The following is a 23907-nucleotide window of genomic DNA, read 5'->3' as shown; positions in this document are numbered from 1 at the left end:
GAGGTAGATGTAGGAAGGTACCTCAGGGAGGTTAGGAATTTCGTCTGAGATCATGCAGGTTGTGCAGCGAGCTTAGGGGGAGGAATGTGACCCCAGGCCCCCCACCAGTGCTTGACCTTGGAGATGTCTTTTCCCACCCAGCCATGTGTAGTTTCTTTGCCATGACTAGTCTTAGCTCTTGTAGGTGTGACAAATATTTGGCGGGTGAATCTGCTGTAAAATTATTTTAATCACGTGAAGACGTGAACAAGGATCTGGCCCCGTGGGTCTCCAGGATGGTGAGCTCTGACACTCTCAACACCCTTCCCCAGCTGGCTGGCTCACAGCTCCAGAGGGCGCCAGGTTCCTCAAATATCCCATACCATGGAAAACAGAATGAAATACATTTGAGACTTTACATTCAATGGTTGTTTTATCTTCTACTATTCACGGAACAGCTGCCTCACACTTGCCACTTAACTGAAAGACTTAATCCTTTTTAACACGTCTAGAAAGTACTACGCAGGATTATTGAAGAAACTTATGAAGAACATTTAGGATTGTCAGCTTTGCTGAATATGTCAGTTATATGGAAAGAAATTTGTGTTTAGGATAGTTGAATTAAGGCTTCATGCTTTAAAAAAAAGTGTTATTTTGATTCCCATTTTAATAGGAGCTGTGGGTCATAATTTGGAAGTGTAAAATGATGATTCATCAGATTTATTAACTCTAAGAGAATGCAAAACAAGATTTTACCATTTTAAAGGATCAGAAAACTTTTGAAAAAGATGTCCCAGTGTAGACTTTCTTCCTTCGTTCTACAAACAGGTGTCAAGCATAGACTGCGTACCTGCTTCCTTGTGCAGGGGCAGAGCACAGATACTCTGGGCTTTCCCTCGAGGAGTGGCCAGTGAGAGAGCACCCCCTCCCCCAGACCTGGGCAGTGATAGTGTCTTCCAGGAGGTGGGATTTGGAGGGCTCTGGGGAGGTGACATGAGCAGAGAGAAGCCTGGAGGGGCCGAAAAGGATGGGCCAGGCCCATGTTCACCAAGGGCCTAAGGGCCACAGTTAAGAAGTCTGGTGGCTGGGCCAGGGCCCCATTAGGAGCCCTCAGAGGGTACCAAGCACATGGCCTGATTGTCTATAAAATTATCTCCTGGGGGTGGGTGTTGTAACTCAGTGGTAGAGCTGGTGCTTGGCGTGCATAAGGTCCTGGGTTCAATCCCCAGTACCTCCGATAAGGGCAAAAATTTAAAATAAAAATAAGTAAATCATTATCTTCTAAGGAATTCTTAGCAGACTTTGCTGGTACAAGTGGTTATAGCACAGCAATGTCTTTTTTGAATTGTTTGGTTATGTCTCAGTCAATGTTTATTTGGTGATCAAATCTGTATTCCCATCTTTCAGAAAACTTAGGGGCAAATTATTGGCAAATATGAATCTGAGAGCCAAGACAAGGCTTGTTTCCAGGAAACTAGTCTTTAAAAGGCTAGTGAAGAGGCCCAAGTCTTGAATTTAAGGGTCTCTGGCCAGAAGCCACGTTCAAACACTTGGGGTTAATTTGGTTCCCCTCTGTAACCTCCACCAAGCTGCATTTCATGAAGCTGTATGCTTACAGCAGGTCAGCGGTGTCCTCAGCGGTGTCCTCCTTCAGCCCATATTATGGAGAGGGTTCCACACATATGCTTTGAGGTGGACATGTCCCAGGATTTCAGCACGTGTCTGAGGTTTGGCGGTTCTGGGCCCAGGAAAACGGGGCTCCCGGGGGTGTGACTCGGGCCTGCCTTTCCTCTTGCAGGTGCTGTGTGCGGTGGCTGAAAGTCTCAGGCTTGTTTGTCTTTGTGGTGCTGTGCACTGTGAGTACCATGGCGCCCCCAACTCTGCTGCAGAGCCTGCACGGGCCTCGGGCCCAGTGGCAGGGCACCCGGGGTGTGGGGCTCACACATTTCTTTGCAGGAGATGCTGAGGGGTGGCAGTCTGGGGGAGGCCTGCTGTTGTCCCCAGTCACACGGGAGAAGGAGTTAACCTGTCCCCCTGGGTCTCAATTCTCACCTTACATGGCTTGCCAAATTCTCTTTTCAACCACACGCAGTAAACATTCTTTATTTGTGTTGTCAAATTAGCATTCATGGGTGGCCCCAGGAATGCCTCAGTGCCCCTTTGAGATGGTGCCCAGCTGGACCACCCTGTTTTGGGGGAGTGAAGTTCTGTGTTTGCCTCTTCTCTGGAGGCTGCCCTGATTCAACTTGCCTGTACATCCCCAGGGAGGGCTGAAGGGCTGGAGGTGACCTGAGTGTGCCGTCTGACTTGAGGGGTCACGAGTTTCACTGCCAGCATCAGGGTGCTGTGTGCTCTGGTGTGGCCCCAGCTGGGATCACTCTGCTGGCACTCAAAATTTATTTACAGAATGAATGGGTGTGAGGCCCCCGTGTCTGGCTGTGTGTCTGTGTGAGGTATCTGTACCTGGCTATGTTTCTGTGTATGTGCATGCCTGTATGGGACATGTGGGTCATTGGTGGTCTGTGACCATTCTGAGATTTGTGTGTGTGCCCAGGGAATTATTTTGTGTTTGTACCTGGTTTTAGCAATGGCATAAGACAGTTTGTGTGGGCTGTTTTGGGAGACCCCAGTAGGTGGTTGGTGTGTGCTGCTGTGACAGGGTGTGAGATTGTGAATGAGGAAGGGATGGGTGATTACCTGTGCCCTGTGGACTCCGGGACTTGGGTGGCTGTGGCTCTTGTCTGTAGGTGGCTCGTGATGACAGTTGTGCTGGGTGCCCTGGGTGACTGGAAGCTGTGTGCGTGACCACATGCAACTGTGAATACATGGTCCTCATTTTCTGTGTGTGGGAGCATGAGGATGGGGGCCACACGTGCAAGATTGAGTTCCTCTTCTCAGTGTGATGTGTAGAGAACAGTGTTGCAACTCACAACACTGCAAAGGTACGTGAAGTCAGTACTGGCCGCAATGAATTGAGTATAGCCAACTCTTTAAGAACCCACAAAGGAGGGGAGTAGTGACCCAGAGAAAGGAAATCTATGCGTCAAAAAAAACCCCAATTACACGGAATGCTGAAAACTTCATGAATTTACTTTTTTGGCTACCAGTTTGCTTCCCTATTTCCTACTCACAGAATTGTGTGGTTCTGAAGCCCGTGCTGCTTAGCACAGCCTGGGAGCTAGGTGCACTGGGGTTTCCAAGGAGGAGGTCAGGGTGAGCCAAGTCCTCTCTGATTCCCCCGAGAGCTGCCCTGAGCTCTGTGGCTGGTCCTCTGACTTCTTCTGGGAGTTGAAATGTCAGTGATTTGTAGGGACAGCCAAAATAGAATTTGAGGAGTTTGTTTGGAACTTCTGTAATCTGTTATCTCATCATCACTTTAATTTACTTTGTGATGGTGCGTAAGATGCTTTGCAAATTCCCCAAGCATGTGCTCCCTCTGTCAGTGGGTTGGAGTCCCTGCTCTCCATTATGGGAAAACCACATTTACCCACCTCCGATGATTTGATTTTATGGCTCGGTATTTAATCTTTAAAATTGGCAACTATCAATATTCAAGGTCTATTGTAGCATAAAATAGTATAATGAATCAGAATTTTCACTTTCTAATATCTCAGAGGAGCTACTTAGAGTAAGCTGGTGAATTGGGGCTACAGCAAGCAACACCGTCTTCATACCCCCGTTTTCAGCTGTCATCGCAGTTACTTACATCTGACTGCTCTCATAACCACAAGCCTATCGTAAAATGTTTCTGTTACAGGTTTTATTTAGCCTGTATCCAGATCAAGGGAAGTCCTGGCAGTTGTTGGCGGTGTCACCACTGGAAAGCTACTGTATCCAAACCTACTCTGAGATGGACAGTCGCCCGTGGTTGACGCACAAAGTGAAGAGATTGGAGAACTAGAACTATTGTAACTGCTGCTCCAGGTCCCAGCACGGGCGATCGCTGTTCCTCCCCACCCGAATTTTGGTTCTCCAAGATGTTTGATGAATGATGAGGCCGCGGAACAGAAGGGGAGGGGCACTAGCGAGACTACAGTTGGTGGGTGGTGGTGGTGAGGTTTTCCATGGAAGGGTGACAGCAGCCAGAAGGTGCACTCTGGTTAAGGCCCGGCTTCCTAGGGCTCTTGGACCTTGGTCTGTGCCCCCTTCCCCTCCTCCTGTGTGTTTCAGCTTGATCGATTCCTAAGTTCGTTGGTTCTTTCCTTGGCTATGTCATCGAGTCTGATGATTGCTTGGTCTCTCACGCTGTGTGCTCTTGCCTTTTTGTAGGACTCCTAATTTGTCGTTAAAAGTCAGGCATGTTCTATAGGATAATAGATACTGAGTGTGTTGTTGGCTCGGGCTGCCATCACAGAAGACCACAGCCTGGGTGGCTTACACAAGACATTTATTGCTCACAGTTCTGGAGGCTGGACATCTCAGGTCAGTGTGTGGGCCTCTTTCTGGCTTTTAGATGGCTGCCTTCCTTCCTGCTGTGTCCTCACAGGGCCTCTCTTCTGTGTGTGTGTGTCTGTCTGTCTGTTGCATAGAGAGTGAGCTGGCTCTCTGGTGTCTCTTCTTATAAGGAACTAATCCTCTCAGATCAAGGCCTCACACTGGAGGTCAGGGCTTCAACATATGAATATGCGGTATGTGGCACTGAGGGAAACAGCTTTAAGCTCGGAGATGAGCACACCTGAGCTTCTTGTGGTGTTAGTTGGGGAGGTTGGTGTAAATTTAGACAGAGGTTGGCCCTGTTGTAGTCTGTAGTTGCCTTGGTAACCCTTAGTGCCTCAGTCCCTTGGAGTTCTTGGTCTCTCACTATCTGTCTGCCAGACCCTGCGCTGTTCCTACCCCCTACCTTAGGGGTAGAATGATCTTTCCCTCTCACCTGCCCTCTGCTGCTGGGGTTCCACTGCACCCTCAGGCTACCTACCAGATTTGCTGTGCTCCCCCTGCAAACTCAGGCTTTGTCAGGGGTCCCCCCATTCTGCCCATCTTCCCTGAGTAGCTGCTGGGATTCATGGAGAAGAGCCTATAAGAAGAGGTTAACAGCTCTATTCTGTAGCTCCCAGGGGCTCCCCACTCTCATACTAGCCCACATCTGACCTTGAACAACTTAAACATTTTCTGATTTAATCTCGCCTGCTTCTGTGTGTGGTGGTGGCACCCGTCGCAGAGCAGCCTTGCTCAGCCCTGTCCCTCCCTGCCAGCAGGGGCCTGTCTCACTCTAGAATCCAGCTTAGGTGTTTGTGGTGCATCCTCAGTCTTGATGGAATAAGACATTAACTTATATCTGTCTGTCTTTCTCTAGTTGTAAGTGTGGGAGGGGTGGGTTTCCAGCTGTCTGCATTGGGATATGTGCCCTGACACTACAAGTCTAGAGCCCGGAGCCCCTTAGAATGGACATTTAGATCAGAACCTCTAAAGCTCTCAGTCCAGCTCAGAGCATAGAGTCAGTGGCGGGTCCTGGGAGGAGGAGGCTGGGAGATGAGGCAGGTGGAAGGGGAGGAGGCCCACGAGGAGGAGGAGGAGGCAGCTGTGGCCAGTTCCAGTATTTCTTTTTTTTTTCAATCTTTTTTTTAAATTGAAGTGTAGTTAATTTACAATGTCGTGTTAGTTTCTAGTGTACAGCTAAGTGATCCAGTTATACACATATATATGTTCTTTTTCAGATTCTTTTCAACTATAGTTTATTATGAGATACTGAATATTGTTCCCTGTGCTATACAGTAGGACCTTGTTTTTTATCTGTTGTATATATAGTAGTTTGTATCTGCTAATCCCAAACTCCTGATTGATCCCTACCCCACCCCCAACCCTTCCCCTTTGGTAACAGAGCTCCTTGGTTCTTTTATTTCTTTATTTCTTTGTTTTTTAATTGAAGTATAGTAGATTTACACTGTTGTGTTAGTTTCTGGTGTACAGTACAGTGGTGTTCAGTTATACATATATACATCCTTGTCCATACTTTTTTATTATAGGTTACTATAAGATACTGATATAAGACATTGATACTGTAAGATATAAGCGTATACAGTAGGCTCTTGTTTCTCTACTTTATATGTAGTAGTTAGTGTCTGCAAATCGCAAACTCTCAATTCGCCCCTTCCCATCCCCTTTCCCCCCTGATAACCATAAGCTTGTTTTCTGTGTCTGTGAATCTGTTTCTGTTTCGTAAATAAGTTATTTGTGTCATTTTTTTGATTCCACATATAAATGATAGCTTAGGGTATTTTTCTTTCCGGGTGAGAGGCCTGGATGGCAGATACCAGGGCTGTGTGTTTGGGTTGGAAGTGCTTTGGGAGAAAGCTCCACTCTCCTTTAGCTGGAGAATAACAAAGCTGCCTTCTGCTGTGAACTTTTATGTCTCTTTTGTAACCATCTGGCTTTGTCAACTCAGTAATTACAAGGTTTATTTGAGAAGCTTTGTGAAACAGGAAGTGGCGTGACTGCAGGCACCTGAATTTCTTTATCCCTCAGGTGCTGTCTGAGCTTGTTATAGGGGAGGCCTGTCCAAGGCTCCTAGGTTTTTGGACAGATGTCTGTGAGTCTGTTTCTGTTTTCTAAATAAGTTTATTTGTCTTTTTTTTAAGATTCCACATGTGAGCGATTTCATATGGTATTTATCTTTCTCTTTTTGGCTTACTTCACTTAGAATGACATTCTCCAGGGACATCTATGTTTCTGCAAATAGCATAATTTTATCATTTTTTATGGCCGAGTAGTATTCCATTGTACAAATATACCACAACTTCTTTTTTTTTTTTAACATTTTTTTATTGAGTAATAGTCAATTTACAATGTTATGTCAAATTCCAGTGTAGAGCACAATTTTTCAGTTATACATGAACATACATATATTCATTGTCACATTTTTTTTTTTTGCTGTGAGCTACCGCAAGATCTTGCATATATTTCCCTGTGCTATACAGTATAATCTTGTTTAATCTATTCTACATTTTAAAATCCCAGTCTGTCCTTTCCCATCCCCCCGCCCCCTTGGCAACCACAAGTTTGTATTCTATGTCTATGAGTCTGTTTCTGTTTTGTATTTTTGTATTTATGGGTTTTTTTTTTTTAGATTCCACATATGAGTGATCTCATATGGTATTTTTCTTTCTCCCTGTGGCTTACTTCACCTAGAATGACATTCTCCAGGAGCATCATGTTGCTGCAAATGGCGTTATGTTGTCATTTTCTGTGGCTGGTAGTATTCCATTGTACAAACATACCACATCTTCTTTATCCAGTCATCTGTTGATGGACATTAAGGCTGTTTCCATGTCTTGGCTATTGTAAATAGTGCTGCTATGAACATTGGGGTGCAGGTGTCATTTTGAAGTAGTGTTCCTTCTGGATATATGCCCAGGAGCAGGATTCCTGGGTCATATGGTAAGTCTGTTCCTAGTCTTTTGAGGAATCTCCATACTGTATTCCACAGTGGCTTTCCTTGCTTCCCTCTCCCACTCTTAATGATTTAGATGTCTTCTTTTACAATTTTGTGTTTATTCTATTTGTAATTCATGGTAGTTATCACCTTTCTAGTTACGAGTTTCTCATTCTTGTAGCATCCTGCTTCTTTTCTATTTAGAGTAGACCTGTCAATATTTCTTTTAGCATGGGTTTAGTGTTGCTAAACTCTGAGTTTTTGCTTGTCTGTGAAGTTCTTTCTCTCTCCTTCTATTCTAAAGGATAGCCTAGCTGGATAGAGTATCCTAGGTGGCATCTTTTTTTCATTCAGGACTTTGAGTATATTTTGCCACTCCCTTCTGGCCTGTAGTGTTTGTGTAGAGAAATCAGCTGAGAACCTTATGGGGGTTCCCTTGTAACTCACTCTTTGTTTTTCTCTTGCTGCCTTTAGGATCATTTCTTTATCCTTGACTCTGGCCATCTTGAATGTGGTATATCTTGGTGTGGGTCTGTTTTGGTTCTTCCTGTTTGGGACCCTCTGAGCCTGCTGTACTTGGATATCTGATTCCTTCTTTAGGTTTGGGAAGTTTTCAGTCATGATTTCTTCAAATACCTTTTCAATCCCCTTTGTTCTATCTTCCCCTTCTGGAACCCCTATTATGTGTAGAATGGCAAGCTTTAGATTATCCCATAGGTCCCTTGTATTGTTTTAATTGTTTTTTGTTTGTTTTTCTCTCAGCTATTCTGATTGGGTGCTTTCTGTTGTCCTGTCTTCTATCACTTATTCGTTCCTCTGCATCATCTAGCCTGCTTTGTACAGACTTTAGGTCAGCTCTCATCTCAGCAAATGAGTTTACTAATTCTACTTGGTTCTTCTTTATAGTTTTTATTTCATTTTTGACATATTTTATATCTCTAAACACTATTTCTTTTAGTTCCTTCAGTACTTTGATCCCTTGTTTTTTTGAAATTTTGATCTAGTAGGCCATCAATGTCTATTTCCTTGATCATGCTTTCAGGGGATTTCTCTTGATCTTTTAATTGGGAGTGGTTGCTCTGCTTCTTCATATTGCGCATATCTCTCTGACACTGTGGCTTAAGGAGTATCAGTTATCTAGTTCTCCTGGAGACTGTGCTCTTAATGATTTTATTGAGAGGTCTTTGTGTCTTCGCCCTGTTTTGTGAACTCAGCTCGCTGTTCCCAGAGGCCCTCCGTTGGCGTCTGTGCTGCTTCCAGTGGCTGTCGGCAAGCAGATTGCACCCCCTCCTGTACCACAACTTATTTATCTAGTCATCTGTCGATGGACATTTAGGTTTTTCCATGACTTGTCTATTGTAAATAGTGCTGCTGTGAACATTGGGGTGCATGTATCTTTTTGAATTAAAGTTCCCTCTAGATATATGCCCAGGAGTGGGATTGCTGGGTCATGTGGTTAGTCTATTCCTAGTCTTTGGCAGAATCTTCATACTATTTCCCATAACAGCTGCACAAACTACATTCCCACCAACAGTGAAGAGCACAGATCATTTTGATTCATTTTTCTACCTCCACCAGCTTTCTCTGCTGGATCAACATGACTGGGCGCTGCTGTGTAGAATCCACAGCCTCCAGATCTCGTGAGAGTCAGCCTGGCACAGAGAGAAGAAGCCTGAGTAGTGCAGACATCTGGGCAACACACCAACCCCGGATGTAGGAGTGGAGGGGCCGGGGTGTGGTGGGGGCATAGGTACCGTGGCAGCTGCACTTTGAGGGGAAGGAGCCTCTTGTCCTGATAACTCTTCCCTAACCAAGAGCCTTCACATGCTTTGAAGGGATTTCTCTTCTCACTGCAGTGGACGTCACTGATTTAGCTGATTTTGGATTTTTTAGCTCAATTCTCTTCGTGATTTCTCATTGGGTGCCTTAGGGTTTGGGCATGGATGCAAATTAGATCATCTGTTCGTTCACGCAGCTCTGCTGTCTGCTGCTCACCATGGCTCCAGGAATTGGGGCAGGAGTCTTCTGCTGGCAGCTAAGAGCGGAAGCAGGGATGATAACAGAGTGGGAGGCACCACCTAGACGTTAAGTCAGAGGATTTGGAACACGATTAAGCAAAGTGAAACCACTTGAGCAGGTCAGGGGTGAGGGGCTGACGAAGCCGGGAGCCATCAGGACGGCGGTGCGGGTGGAGGGCATATTTCCTTGTGCACCTTCGGAGGAGGGTGCTCCTGGGGAGGGTGGGGGTGGGGGGCACTCCAGGCCTCTCCGCCTTGCTTTGTGGTTCACCTTGACGCCGCCCCAGCCGTGAACCTCAGCAGCCACGCAGACTCCACGTTGCTCCAGGTGGACCTGGCAGGGGCCCTGGTGGCCAGCAGCCCAACTCATCTCGAGAGAGAAGAGCACCTGGCGGTGGAGGTGACCCAGGCCAACGCGCCAGGCTCCCGGCGGCGGTGGCCCCAGCAGGTTACACTTACAAGTTAACTTGAAAGGGATTGTAAAAACTCGTTTCATTTCCATAGAGTTTCCTTTTGAATGAATTGGATGGGAGCAGTATGGTAATGACACCACTGTTAGGCAAACCTTTGTCTTTGAGATTCTCTTGTCTCTAAGTGGATTATAAAACTGTCACCATTTCAGTAAAGTCAAGCTTTTGAGTTTTTTTTTTTTTTGTTAATTCAGAGTGATTTTACTGGGCAATTCAGGGACATTATTTGAAAGTGTAGTTAAACCGGGGCCTTACCTCGGGGTGCAGAAGATACTCCAACCCCACAGTTCTTGGACACGTGGCTGAGACGGCCTGTTTTTCCCTTATAGAGCTTCTACTTCCACAGCAATGGGACCTGTGCTCAGCATCCAAGCAAAAGCCATGAGTGCACATCCTGCAAAGGTTCGGAGAGCCAGCAGTGGTATTGTCACTGTGTCCCGGAGCCCAGACAAGGCCCGGCTCCTCTCTGTGCATCCTGTTTTGTCTCCCAAGTCTTGGCCTCGGTGACGCCCCTAGTTCCTGGGTTTTCCCTATTACAGCTAAGAGAAGGCAACCCGGCTGGTACACAAGGCTGTGTCATCCAAAATGCAGTGTCTGATGGGTTCCCACACCCATCGCATTTTTCTGCCATGCACAGCAGGGTCACCAGTGCCAAAGTCTCATTATGAACAAAGCTGCAGTTTCATGGATGACGGCGGATACAGCACAGACATTCTAAACCGGTTGTTCTGGCCGTGGTCTTAGGACATAAACTTACCGTCCCCGCCTGCAGCGCACGGCACCCTGGCAAGGGCTCCCTGGTAAAGACGGGGTGGGCACACTTCTGTCTGCTCCGTTGGTGACCTTGCGTGGAGGATGGCATGGCCCTTGCAGCCTGCTGACACAGTTGCCTGCCCTTGGGTGTGTGTCGGACGTCCTTGCTCTGGAAACACGAAGAACACAAGAGATCTTTAGGGAAGGATTTTTTACTGATACCCTGTTTCTAGCACAGAAGTGTTCAAGAGAGCTTTTGTTCTCTCATTCAGGCTTTGACCGATTTCATAGTTCCTATTTCAGTTTCTTTTATGATTTGTGGGTGACAGGACTCCTGTCCACCCATTGAAAGTTCCCTGGCCCCCCAGCCCAGCTGCCTGCCTCTGCCCGGCCAGCCCCTGCCTCCCTGCAGACATCTGGCCCCTCTCAGCTGGCTTCTCCGCTCCCCTGCTCCCGACCAGAGCGTGCGGGCCTGCAGCAGAGAAAGTGCAGCCTGCAGCCCGCCCTCCCACGGGCGCCTGTGACGTGGAGAGGTTCCTGCCTCCAGTTTGCAAACAGGAAGCAGTCCTAAGCGAGCCTTTCTCATCAGTTGCTTCCAAGGGCTCAGAAGAAGCCAAGTCTCCAGTAATATGTAGTGATTTCCTTTTAACAAGTCGTATTTACTTCTATACCTATACTGCTATACATGGATGCTGTATTTCTACTTTGGTGTGCTTTTTCTTCAACAAAGCCCCGTAGATGGTGGAAATGCCAGCTCCACACCCCCTGGCCATTTCTGATGTCTCTGTGTGAAAAGGCCTTGTGCTCCTCTCTTTCTCCTTGTCTTGTTCTAAACAAGTACCTACACTGAGCAGCGCTGGATCCCAGGGGACGGCTCAGGTTCAAAGCCTTACTAGGATTTTACGCTTTGACTTTGATAGGTCACTCACAACTGGACGGTATTTTTAAATCTGAGAAGAAGTGAGCGCGTGGTGGTCAGCAGGACCTTTGAAGTTCTGAGCAGGTGGGTCTTGGTAACTGGGGGTTCGGGGAAGCTCCTCTGGGACGTGCTCACCTGGAGATGTGGGCCCCATGGGACCCTGTTGTTGGGTGAATTGCCAGATCAGTTACGGACTTGGATGAGATGTTCTTGGGTAGACAGTGAACGTGAGGTGGTGGCCGGGTGTCAGAACCACACGTGCTGGGAAGCAAGAGGACTGACTGCAGGGTCTGTTTTGAAGCAAATTGTATTTTACAGCTGATGCTTTAAATTCACTGATATCTGCAATGGGGAATTCTAGGAAATTCTAGGATTCTTCTTTTCTTTAATGCCACTCCAAGTTAATCTGTGCTCTTGGTTACCGTATGAGTTTGCGAGGCTTGCTGTAACAAACACCACAGCCTGGGTGGCTTTGACAGCAGAAACTTATTTCCTCGAGTTGTTGGCAGGGTCAGCCCCTGACGGGGGCTGAGGAGCTCCATCAGATGGGCCTGGCCCCAGGGAGGCTGCACCAGCATCTCCCACAGCTCGCCTGTGCTCAGGGCTCCTCATCTGCCATGTCGGGCACTGTGATGAGTCACTCTGCGATCAGTTCAGGCCAAGGTTCCGGCCATGGACGACTGGAATTGGGAAGGACACAGAGGGAGCAAGCACTATAGTTGATGTCCAGTCTGTTTCCTTCACCGTGGTAAGACCTTTGCTCCATTCTGCAGGGAACCTGTTTTCATCAGCGTTCGAGTGTCCCTCCAGCAGACCCAGATGGTTCCTCTTTTGATGGCCCATCAGTACCTCCGCGCAAGCGTGGAAGCACAAGTGACCATCGCTGCGGTCATCCTCACCGCGGTCTACGTGCTGATTATATTTGAGGTAATTTGCGTGTCTGCTCTCCGGGCTTTATCTGTGCCCACAAGTAAGTGTATTTCGAACATGGTGGGCACTTTGGATGGGCTCAGTTTTGCTTCTTAATCAAATTGAATTCGCCTTTCCTAAAAAGTACCTTCATTCTAGGTGGAAAATTGCTCTGTGCTGGAATAGTTGCTGAATCTTAGCAATTGACATATGCAAGATGAGTTTTGGCAGGGAACCAGTTTTACTGAGAAAATTAAATATGTACACGATTTTCTCACCTTCACTCTGCTGCTCACACCAAGTCTGACCCTGAGGGGACAAGTGTTGAACCTCTCTGAGACTCAGGGTCTTTTTCTTTCTGTAAGATGGGCATGTTAAGATGCCCCTACCTGCTTCATAGGCTTGTGTACAAGATGGGAACCTAGGAGACCTTGGGCCACATGTGGAGAAGAATTATTATTATTTATCGACTCAGCTAATGAGCCTTTTCACAAATGATCTCATGTCCCATAAATTCGATGTTCCTGGGCAACTCTAAGTGTGGCTATACCTTCAATAGTATGAGGCAAAGCACAGATGCTGCCTGGGCTGGGCAGGTCCACTGTTGGCTTAATTGTGAAACCAGACTGACAGAAACACATTGACGGGAGTGTTGGCTCCAGCGGGTTGAGCCTAAAGGGTCAGGAGAGCATGTGACTGTGAGGTGTGTTTCTTCTCGAGCTCGGGGCAGGGATGAGAAATGCTCTGGAGCGTGAAGGAGATGGCCTGAGGGAGGAATGGCCGGGAGGGTTCCCCAGGATTCCCGCAGTTGTCTGGTCTGCCTGTGAGGAATGTTGGCTCCAGAAAGTTGAGCCCCAGTTGTCCAACAAGGTGCACTCGTTGGCTTAGTTGCCATGTCTCTTATGTTTCTTTTATTCTAGGGCAGCTCTGTTCTCTCTCTTCTTCTGTTTTCCTTTCAATCAGTATTACCATTGTTTCAAAGCTCCCATGACCACAAACACCCTCTGATTTTCTAGAGGGACTCAGAGACTCAGAGGGAGCTGCGCTCAGGTCTGGGGTTTGTTACCAGGACCAGCAGTGGGGAAGGACCTGTCAGGCAGAGTCTGGAGGAGTCCAGGAGCAGGCTTCTGAACGATCTCCTCTCCAAGGGGCTCCCAAGAACATGCTCCTTCCTCCAGCGGGGGTGTTTCTGCCCAGGGCAGACTCCTTGAGACTCAGAACCCAAGGTTTTTGTTGGGGGTTTGTCACAAGGGCATCCTCAGCCCACCAAAGTCCCAGCCTCCCAGAAGGAAGGCAGATGTTAACCATAAATCACCTTTCTATACCAACAGTCTTGGCACCCTGGTGCAGCACAGCGCGGTGCTCCAGGCCCACAGAACAACCTTATCACTTGTTAACACAGGGAACAGCTCAAAAGCCAAGTCCCCAAATGTCAGCCAAGGGCTAACCCTAGAGCAGGCTCTTCTAAAGGCCCTTCTGATGATGACAACCTCAGGCCTGCCAGGTCTTTGCTGCGCCACCAGCTAGCTGAACAATCTGATTCTGTTGTTCTGCAGGATATCCCGCACCCCGTGTTGCCTGAGGGCTTCCTTAGGGGATTAAGTTTTTGCTCTATTTCCTACGGACTACAATTTGGATCTGAAGCCCTCAGGTTCAGTTTTGGGGCCCACAGATTCCACAGGTGTGCTGGGACTCAGGGAGGAGGAGAGTGATGTTTGGGTGTCCCCCTTTCAGGAGCGCTGAGATTGCTCAGTGAGTTTAGGTGGTGGCAGCCCAGGCTGTTCATTGTCACCCTCCCTGCTACCTTTGCTCCTAATGGTTTTAACGTCCCCCAGGGATCATTGCCTGATTCAGTTGTTTCATTCGCATTTATGATAAACTTTCTGTCATTCCATCTCGTGAGTCGTTCTGTATTGAAGAACTTTCTTCCACCCAGTTTCATTAATGTGAAACACACTTCCTGCCAGAGACATAAGATAAATTATTTTTAATTATTGATTTTCATAGTAATGAGCCACTTCCAGTGCTTTCAGTGGTATCCACTGAGTTATTTTGTGTCTTAGATTTTTCTGTCATTTTGGATTTAATATATTCAATGTGCTGTAATCAGTTACAATCACTAGTAATTTGAAAAATACAGCCCAATGCCAATTTATTTTTGAAAAGACATTCTGTTATTCTAAGGCTTTTTTGGTCTGTTTTTAATAATTGTACAACCTTTGAAAATTACATAATTTATAAATGTTTATTAATTTTTCATTAAATGACAGCCATTATTAATAGCAATTCAGAAAAACCCCTTTCCTTCCCTGCTAAAACCATCCTGAGGTTATTAAAGTCCTGTCAAGAGGCCAACTCAACATGGCTTATACCCTGACAGAAACAGTGGATACGTGAGAAGAAACTAGATATATTGTTTCATCAATTATAGCTCATGAGGGCACCCTTGGACTCATTGTAAGTCAGGTGAACTGGTGCCCCTCAGGATAAGGCAGTGCCACCCCCACCCCTCCCCCTTCTACTGCTGCTCTATTTTAAGGTACTGGCTATATTATCTATTTTAAAACCTTTTTTTTGTTTTGAAATAATTAGATTCACAGGAGGTTGCAAAGAAATGTACAGGGAAGTCCTGTGCTCCCTTCCCCAGCCTCCCTCAATGTTAACATGTTACACAGCTACGGTTCAATAGCAAAACCAAGAAATTGACATTCGTACAATCCATAGAGTTTATTCAGATGTGTTCCCTCTGAAAGCCCTGTGAAGCAACATCCATCCCTTTTCTCACCATCCCTAAGGCCTGGAAACTGCTAATTTTTCTTCTCTATAATTATGTTATTTCACCAATGCTTTATTGTGGACTATTGAAATGTATATCTTTTAAGATTGGTTTTTTTTTTCACTTATCATTATTTCCTGGAGGTTTACCCAAATTGTTGCATATATCAATAGTTTGTTCTTTTTGATTACTGAATAACATTTCATATGGTTGGAATGGTTTGTTTAAGCATCTATCCTTTGAAGGGCTAAAAAAATCTCTGTGTGTGTGTGTGTGTGTTGAGCTATTATAAATACAGCTGCTGTGAACATTTAAGACTCAACATTAAAAAACATGAAAATGTGTTTTAAAAACATTTTAAAGTGTTCTTTGTATATTCTAGATGTAAGAACTGTTAAATATGTGGTTTGTAAATATTTTCTCTCAGTCTAATTGATAAACTTTTCCTTTTGTAGATTGTGCTTTTGGCGTCAAGTTTAAGAACTGTTTACCTAGACCTAGATCCCAAAGATTTTTTCCTATGTTCTTTCCTAAAATTTTAATTGTTTTACTTTTTACATTTAAGTCCATGATACGTTTATTTTAAGTTAGTTTTTTCTAAGGTGTGAAGTTTAGGGGGAGATTCATTTTTTAACTTACGAATGTCCAGTTGCTCCAGCACTATTTATTGAAAAGGCTATCCCTTTTGAATTGCTTTTGCTCTTTTGCTAAAAATTCATTGTGCATATTCATGTGGATATATTTCTGAGTTTCCACTGATCTATGTGTCTGTTTCTTCCACCAGTACAACACTATCTTGATTACTACTTGATTATCATAAGTCTTGACAATGTTAAGGGTGATTTCTCCCACTTAAAAAAATTGTTTTGGCTATTCTATAGCCCGTTTCTTTTCATATACATTTTAGAATGGCCTTCCACTTCATGAACATGGTATATCTCTCCATTTAATTAGGTCTTTGATGTTTTAAAAATATTTTTAATCACACAGATCATGTATGTATTTTGCTAAATTTATAACTGTGTTTCCTTTTCTTTGGGACAATTATAAACGATGTTGTCAATGAAAAATCAATTAATAATCAAGTTGAAAGAAAAAAGATAATTTTATTTGAGCCAAACTGAGGATTAGAACCCGAGAGATGAACTCTCAGAAGCTCTGAGAACTGTTCCACCTGTGGAAGGCACAGTCATATATGTTTTTGAAACAGAGGATCCTACATCAGAATGACATGCTGACATTTTATATAAAGTTCACCACAGATGTGTAGTGCAGCTAAGCACATTCAAAGTGAGCAGTAAGTCACTATGGCCCCCTACAGAGTTAGGGAAGAATGCTAGTCTTTTCAGAAGTTACATTGCTAGCACCAGAAGAAAGGGAGAAAAATTGGTCTTTAGAGTTGAGCAGGCACTGCCATCTTCGAGGGACTCTGGGTAATGTGTAACGCAGACGCACACGGCCCCTTAGAGAGGGACGGAGGAGGCCCAAAGGGAAACAGAGAGAGAGGATTTTATGTTTAAATTTTCTTGTCTTGCCTTAACATGTAAATTTTATTTGATCAATTTCTCCTTTTTTTTTTTATCATTAATCTTCCAATAGAAAGTATTAAGTGAGCAAATATTTGGTCCCCCAGTGCCAGAGTGATTGCTTACCTACCCTGGATCCGTCGTGTCTCTTGCTGCCGGGTCTTAGCAGCTTGGTTCTTTCCTTCCTTTTAGGAAGTTAGGCTCGTAGAATAGGACTGATCGTAACTCTGGGTGGCCCATAGGACATGCCAATTTTACCCTGTATGTGCATCGTGCATGCCCATTATCTTATCTAGAACTGTAGATATGATCAGTAGTTTCAAGTCATTTAGACATCATTATTTTAGTTGGGGTTTGGATATGAACCAAGATGCCCAAGAGATTATTATTCTGGAAATTATATAGAACACAATCAGTATAGCTAATAAAGTCATAAGCGAGATTTAAGCCATCCCAGAGCTGAACCTTTTACCTAAGATTTCACCTAGGCTGGGAAAGGGATCTTTCAATGCAGAAATTTGATTTTCCATGTGTGTCATTATATGAGTCATACTAGAGAGCTCATCTGGTATGAAAATACAATATTCGGTTTATATTATAGCGTAAGTTCCCCTTGCAAAGTGGTTTTAAAAATCAAGAGCCATTTGGTTTTGCAAAATTACTTTCCTATCATAGGAACCTCAGAATTAAGTAAATTAATCAAATGTAGTAAGCAAACATAGAGATACATGTGGATGGGGAAACATTTTATAGTCAATACATTTTATAAGGCAACCCTAGTATCTAATATTACTTGGGTTAGAGATTTAGGGATGATCTGTTGTGTTACAATGGTTCTGCAGTCTCTTCAGCCTTTTGACCAATGAAGACTGATAGATTTCTGAGTATATCTCTGTTAACATATATACTCCTGCATTAGGCACCAGGATTCCCAAAGGATTTTGCCACCTGGCATCTTGGTATCCTGTTCACATGGATCTCCTGACTCTGTAATTGGGAGAGAAAGGAGGTGCCTCTATCTCTTTGTATGTAGATGTCCCAGTAAACATAGACCTTCTACCTTCCAGCTATTAAGAAATTTATGTGCTCACCCTTGGGTCAATTCCATACGAGACAAAACCTGGTGGAGTGCAAGTGATCCCTCCCAGAGTGCTCTCATGGATAACTTTATCAATTGGAAGTTTGTTAACATAGTATTAAATCTTAAACCTTGATCACTTCTCCTGTAGGCTTTCCAAAAGCCATCTGTATGGTATTTGACATAGGGGAGTTGCTGGCACAAGGTACTCGTGTTTTTCTCTTGAAGACATTTGTTAAGTAAGGGACAGAGTTAGTGGGAAGATCCTAGAGTGGGTTGTGTCAGTTCTCAGGACCAAGGATAGTGTTAATTAAGGCATGAACACATTTATACATTGGAGAATTTGGACCTGAAAGGTTAGACCAGAGGGAGGTCTGTCTAAGTATGAGGGGGCTGTATCAGTCTTGTATTAGCCAAGGAATTTGATGACAGATCCAACAGTTGATTAAATATAGCTACCTCCAGTAGCTATACTTGTAACAACTTTACTAAAGAATTTTCCTTCCATCTTTAGCATTGGGGCAAAAGTATAGCTAGAAGTAAAACAGTAACTTTCCATTTTGGCAGAGAGATAGACATTTGGTAAACAGTGCAATTGACCAGTGGGTTGGGTCTTACAGGCTTGGTCCAGATTCTGGGGTCAGGTGTCCGCTACTGCTGTCATCTTCTCATCTTAGCTTGGGGATGCTTGTCTTAGCTGAAGTCAGGTGTTAGAAACAGAGGTCAATGTCCATTGACAGATGACTGGATAAAGAAGTTGTGGTATATTTATACAAAGGAATACTACTCAGCCATAAAAATAATATAATAATGCCATTTGCAGCAACATGGATGGACCTGGAGATCATCATTCTAAGTGAAGTAATCCAGAAAGAGAAAGAAAAATATCGTATGATGTCACTTATATGTGGAATCTTAAAAAAAAGACGAATGTTATTTACAAAACAGAAACAGACCCACAGACATAGAAAACAAACTTATGGTTATCAGCAGGGGAAGGGAGTGGGAAGGGATAAATTGGGAGTTCAAGATTTGCGGATACTAACTGCTATATGTAAAGTAGATAAATAACAAGTTTCTACTGTATAGCACAAAGAACTATATTCAATATCTTGCAGTAACCTATAATGAAGAAGAATATGAAAATTAATATATGTGTTTATATGTGTATGACTGAACTATTTATTATGCTGTATACCAGAAATTGACACAAGATTGTAAACTGGCTATACTTCAATAAAAAAAATTGGAGAACCCCCCTCCAAAAAAAAAGCAAAGAAAAAAGAAACAAGGGTCAAAGCCCATTCAAGGTGGAAGGGCCTTTATAAAATGAGAGATGTGAATCTATGAATTTATGTCTTTCAGTTTGGCTGCACATGGATTAGTTAATAATACCTAAGATCCTTTCCATCATTGCTGCAAATAATCTTTTGTTTGATTTCCTTTCCAACAAACAAAATTTCTAGGTTGTAATCCGTGAGTCTTAAAGTTTTTGTTCCCTGGGATCTTGCTGTAAAAGCAGATTGATACTATAAGAAAACTTTGTCCTTTTAACAGAGAGAAAAACCCGTATTTTAGTTTTGTGTCATTTTACCTTTAATATTAAAATTCACTTATTTAATTAAATTTGATCTAATCTTAGTCAGTCCTGACCATGCATAAATTCATTTTTCAGGGTTTCTTTAAAAAAAATAATTTCTGGACATGTGTCACTTCATAGTAAATCTTTCAATAAGGCCCAAAATAGATGTATTCATAGTCTTAAAACATATCTAGTGTCTCTGTAATAAGAGGTCAAAAGTAGATCAACATAGACTATGTTAGTAAGTAATGTTTCAGTATTTTATCTTATTAAAAATGATCTGGAAAAAGACACTATGAACCATCTACAAAACAGAAACAGACTTGCAGACGCAGTAAACAATCTTATGGTTACCAGGGGAAAGGGGGTAGGAAAGGATAAATTTGGGAGTTTGAGATTTGCAAATGTTAGCCACTGTATATAAAGACAGATTTAAAAAGTTTCTTCTGTATAGCAGAGGGAACTATATTCAATATCTTGTAATAACCTTTAATGAAAAAGAGTATGAAAATATATGCTTGTCTATGCATGACCGGGACATTGTGCTGTACACCCGAAATCGACACATTGTAACTGATGGTACTTCAATTTAAAAAGTGATCTAGACATTCAATGAATTTCCATCATTCAATTTAGTGGAATTCTGAAGTTTTAAGTTACCAAAATCTGGAGAAACTGTTTTTAGGTAGATATACCATAAAACATAATTATTCTTAAAGAGTTCAGCCAAAAACTTTTATCTTATTTATCTCTATTTTAATTGCTTATGAAAATATTATCATATTAAGTTAATTTTGTTTCTGACACATTTTGTAACACAGATAACGTGAGCTTATTGACTTTCAGTAAAACCCAGGTACAATAAAAGTATTACACCTAATGTTGATGACTCTATAGACATGTTTATATTAATTAAACCATCAGCTTGAACTTGTTTTATTCATTGAAGATTAGTCATAGATCACGTGCTCCGTTAAAATTCGGGGCTGCCATGAGTGCTCAGAGCACAAGGTGATCTTTATATTGTGCATCCCTGGCAAGCAGACTTTACTTCGTGGTTGTAGTGGGATCCCCTGTAGGCTTGCTGCATGTCACGAGGATTGATCCTCAGACACTTACAAGCTCGGTTCTCATTGACTGAGAATACCTTGTGGATAGAAGGAACAAGTGCCCCTCTTCTTCGGAGCGGAGCAGGTTCAGTCTCTCATTTTGCCATCAAGCAGTTTGTTTAGATCATATATCCACAATCTTCCTAATTTAAGCCAAATTAAAAAAAAAAAAAAAAACAAAAACGGTCAGCCAACCCAGTTCACTCCAGAGCTCCCCCTAGTTCCTGCCTAGGAATTTCTCCCCAGATCTCTTGCTAGGAAATGTACTAGTACCCCTTTAGGACTCCAAGTCCCAAGAAAAACCGCTCGAATAAAATTCAGGACATCATTTAAAACAATATCTTGATACCAGGAGAGCTCACCAAAGCACCTGAGGAATACTGAGACTGGTGGGACTCTAAGCACCAGTTCAGGGGACTCCAGGTGTCTTCTGCTGGTTGCCTCTGATATCCTGCCAAACACGCCAAACAAATGTCGATGGAAATTCAGTTATCAAATTAAGATGAAAAAAGAGAATTTTATTTCAGCCAGACTGAAGATTATAACCCGATAGACAGACTCTCAGAAACTTGAGAACTGTTCCGCCTGTTGAAGGCACAGTCATACACATTTGCATTTCAGAAAATGAATATTCATCTTGGAGACAAAGGCTCCTACATTGAATTGACATGCTGACATTGTATATAAAGTTCACCACAGATGTGCAGTCCAGCTAAGCACATTCAAAGTGAGCAGTAAGTCACCGTGACCCCCTACAGGGTTAGGAAAGAATGCTGATCTTTTAAGAAATTACATCAGAAGAAAGGAAGGAAAGTCCATCTTTACAGTTGAGCCGGCAAAGCCGTCTCTGAGGGGCCCTGGGTAATGTGTGATGCAGACAGGGAGGGAGGGAGGAGGCCCCAAGGGAAACAGAGAGAATTTTATGTTTAAATTTTCTTGTCCTGCCTTAAAATATAAATTTTATCTCATCAGCACTGGGCTTGTATTTTGGTTTCCATTTTTCTTATTGTTGGTGTATGTAAATGCATTTTGTGTATGTTTGCATGTTGATCTTATATCCTGTTACTACTTTATCATTAGTAACAATACTAGTAATATTTTTACTTATTAGTTCTTGGAATTTTGGGGGTAGTAGATTCTGTGGGGTTTTCTTTGTATACAATCATGTCATTTGCAATAAAAACAGCTTTCTTTTTAAATCTGATGTTTTTAATTTTCTCTTCTTGCATTTTTTGCAGTGGCTAAAATAAAGAGTGGATATCTTTGCCTGTTTTTGATCTTAAAGGGGAAGCCTTCAGTCTTCACCATTAAGTATGGCGTTAGCTGTAGATTGTGTAGGTTTTCTTTATGAGATTGAGCAAACCCCTTTCTTTTCCTAGCGTACGGAGAGTTTTTACCATAATTGGGTGTTGAATTTTGTCGGTGACTTTTTTTGCATCAATTAATTTTCTTCATTAGTTGTTTGATATGGTGCTGATATGATTTATTTTAGAACACTGGACCAGCCTTGCATACCTGGAACAAATCTCTTTTCTAATGTGAATATTTACTACTATAACTTTCCCTCTCAGCACTTCTTTAGCTGCATCCTACAGCTTTTGATTCGTTGTGCTTTCAGTTTTATTTAGTTTCGTTTTTTAAATCTCCCTTGAGACTTCCTCTCCTAGATAATTTAGAAGTGTGTTTTTAAATTTCTAAATGTTTAGGGATTTCCTTGTCTTTCTTTATTGAATTGTGGTTTGACTAACTTATGGTCAGAGAACTTATTTTGTATGACTTCACTTTAAATTTTTTTTAACATTTTTTATTGAGTTATAGTCATTTTACAAAGTTGTGTCAAATTCCAGTGTAGAGCACAATTTTTCAGTTATACATGGACATACATATATTCATTGTCACATTTTATTTTTTTCACTGTGAGCTACCACAAGATCTTGTATATATTTCCCTGTGCTATACAGTATAATCTTGTTTATCTATTCTACATTTTGAAATCCCAGTCTATCCCTTCCCACCCCCTGCCCCCTTGGCAACCACAAGTTTGTATTCTGTGTCTATGAGTCTGTTTCTGTTTTGTATTTATGTTTTGTTTGTTTGTTTTGTTTTGTTTTGTTTTGTTTTGTTTTGTTAGAGTCCACATATGAGCTATCTCATATGGTATTTTTTTTCTCTTTCTGGCTTACTTCACTTAGAATGACATTCTCCAGGAACATCCATGTTGCTGCAAATGGCATTATGTGTTGGTTTTTATGGCTGAATAGTATTCCATTGTATAAATATACCACATCTTCTTTATCCAGTCATCTGATTTTTTTATGTTATACCTCAGCTTTATAGCCTATCTTAGTGAATATTCCATGAGCTTAAAGTAACATGATTTTTTCCTGTATTATAACACTAACGTAACATGAAAATAGAAACTACAAAATTAGGCCAAGCAATAACCTGTGAAACCCCAAGACTGCCCTTTTGTTGTGCTTATAGTTACAGATGGTGGAGGGTGTCACAGAGGTGTTAAAAGACGGGTATGTTCAACCATGTGTTCTGAAACTCCTATGCTTCCAGAATCCCCTTGGTGCACCCCACCTGGGGTGGGTCCACTATGAGGGGAGGGATGGATGCATACCCCAGCCCTTTCCACAGAGTCAGCATTGCAGCGTTCCTAAGATGCACTCTGGGAATCTATTCTAGGGGTAGAATTTGCCTTAGGTGCGGACTCAGAAGTTGTCTTGGGCCAACCTGAAGTCTCTATCTTCTGTGGGCAGGTGCCCTCAGGCTGTGTTGCCACCTGAACCCCACTTCACTCTAGGAGAGTGAGTCTTGGGGTTGCCTGCAGACCCGCCCACCTGCCCTTCTCTCTGCTATTTCCAGCTGCTCTCCATACGTGCTCCCTGATCCCTGTTGACCTGCTCTGTGATAAGTGTCACACATCACTTTCTAGTGTGCCATCCAGTTCACATTTAGTGGATCAACTACTGGTGTTCAGTGTTGATTCCTGGTGCCTTTGACATTACCTGAAACAGGTTAATAAGTATTTATTACGTAAAAAAGTTTCTAGAGCTCCTTTAAGTATTTGACCGGGGGCTGAGGTCCTGCTCTGGGTCTGGTCTAACCTGGCTCCTGGGAGTGGGAGCACCATTGCCTCTACCCATGAGTGGCTGCCGTGGTTCAGTTTGACCTTTTAATAGCTTGATGGGATGAGATCATTTCAGGAAATGCCTTGGCGTATGTAAACTTCTGGCCCTGCAGATAATCCTCATTGGCACTTTTATTTTTAACCTGAGGATTTGGTGCTGTATTCTTCATCCTTGTAAAATAACTCTTGTTGAAAGCCCCAAGAATAAAATTGGACTGATCTTCCTAATTCTTGAACTTTGCATCCCTAATAGGGCTTCAAGAGATTTCCAAACACGATATCC

The 23907-nt window shown here is 43.2% G+C and overlaps 1 protein-coding gene across 6 annotated transcripts in view; it reads left to right on the top strand.

Annotated features, from left to right (window-relative positions):
- The window catches only part of OCA2 (OCA2 melanosomal transmembrane protein), a 278029-nt gene that overhangs the window by 36142 nt on the left and 217980 nt on the right, over window positions 1–23907 (top strand). For all 6 annotated transcript variants that reach the window (XM_074363384.1, XM_074363383.1, XM_074363382.1 and 3 more), the window contains 5 exons: window positions 1778–1835; window positions 3737–3809; window positions 9654–9814; window positions 11510–11592; window positions 12282–12435. In XM_074363384.1, coding sequence (XP_074219485.1) covers window positions 1778–1835; window positions 3737–3809; window positions 9654–9814; window positions 11510–11592; window positions 12282–12435 — 529 coding nt within the window. The remainder of the gene's footprint in view (window positions 1–1777; window positions 1836–3736; window positions 3810–9653; window positions 9815–11509; window positions 11593–12281; window positions 12436–23907) is intronic.

This window comes from Camelus bactrianus, chromosome 5, assembly GCF_048773025.1.
Source record: "Camelus bactrianus isolate YW-2024 breed Bactrian camel chromosome 5, ASM4877302v1, whole genome shotgun sequence".
Classification (NCBI taxonomy): Eukaryota; Metazoa; Chordata; class Mammalia; order Artiodactyla; family Camelidae; genus Camelus; species Camelus bactrianus.
The sequence above is the reverse complement of the archived record's forward strand: the minus strand, read 5'-3'. Positions and strand labels throughout refer to the sequence as shown.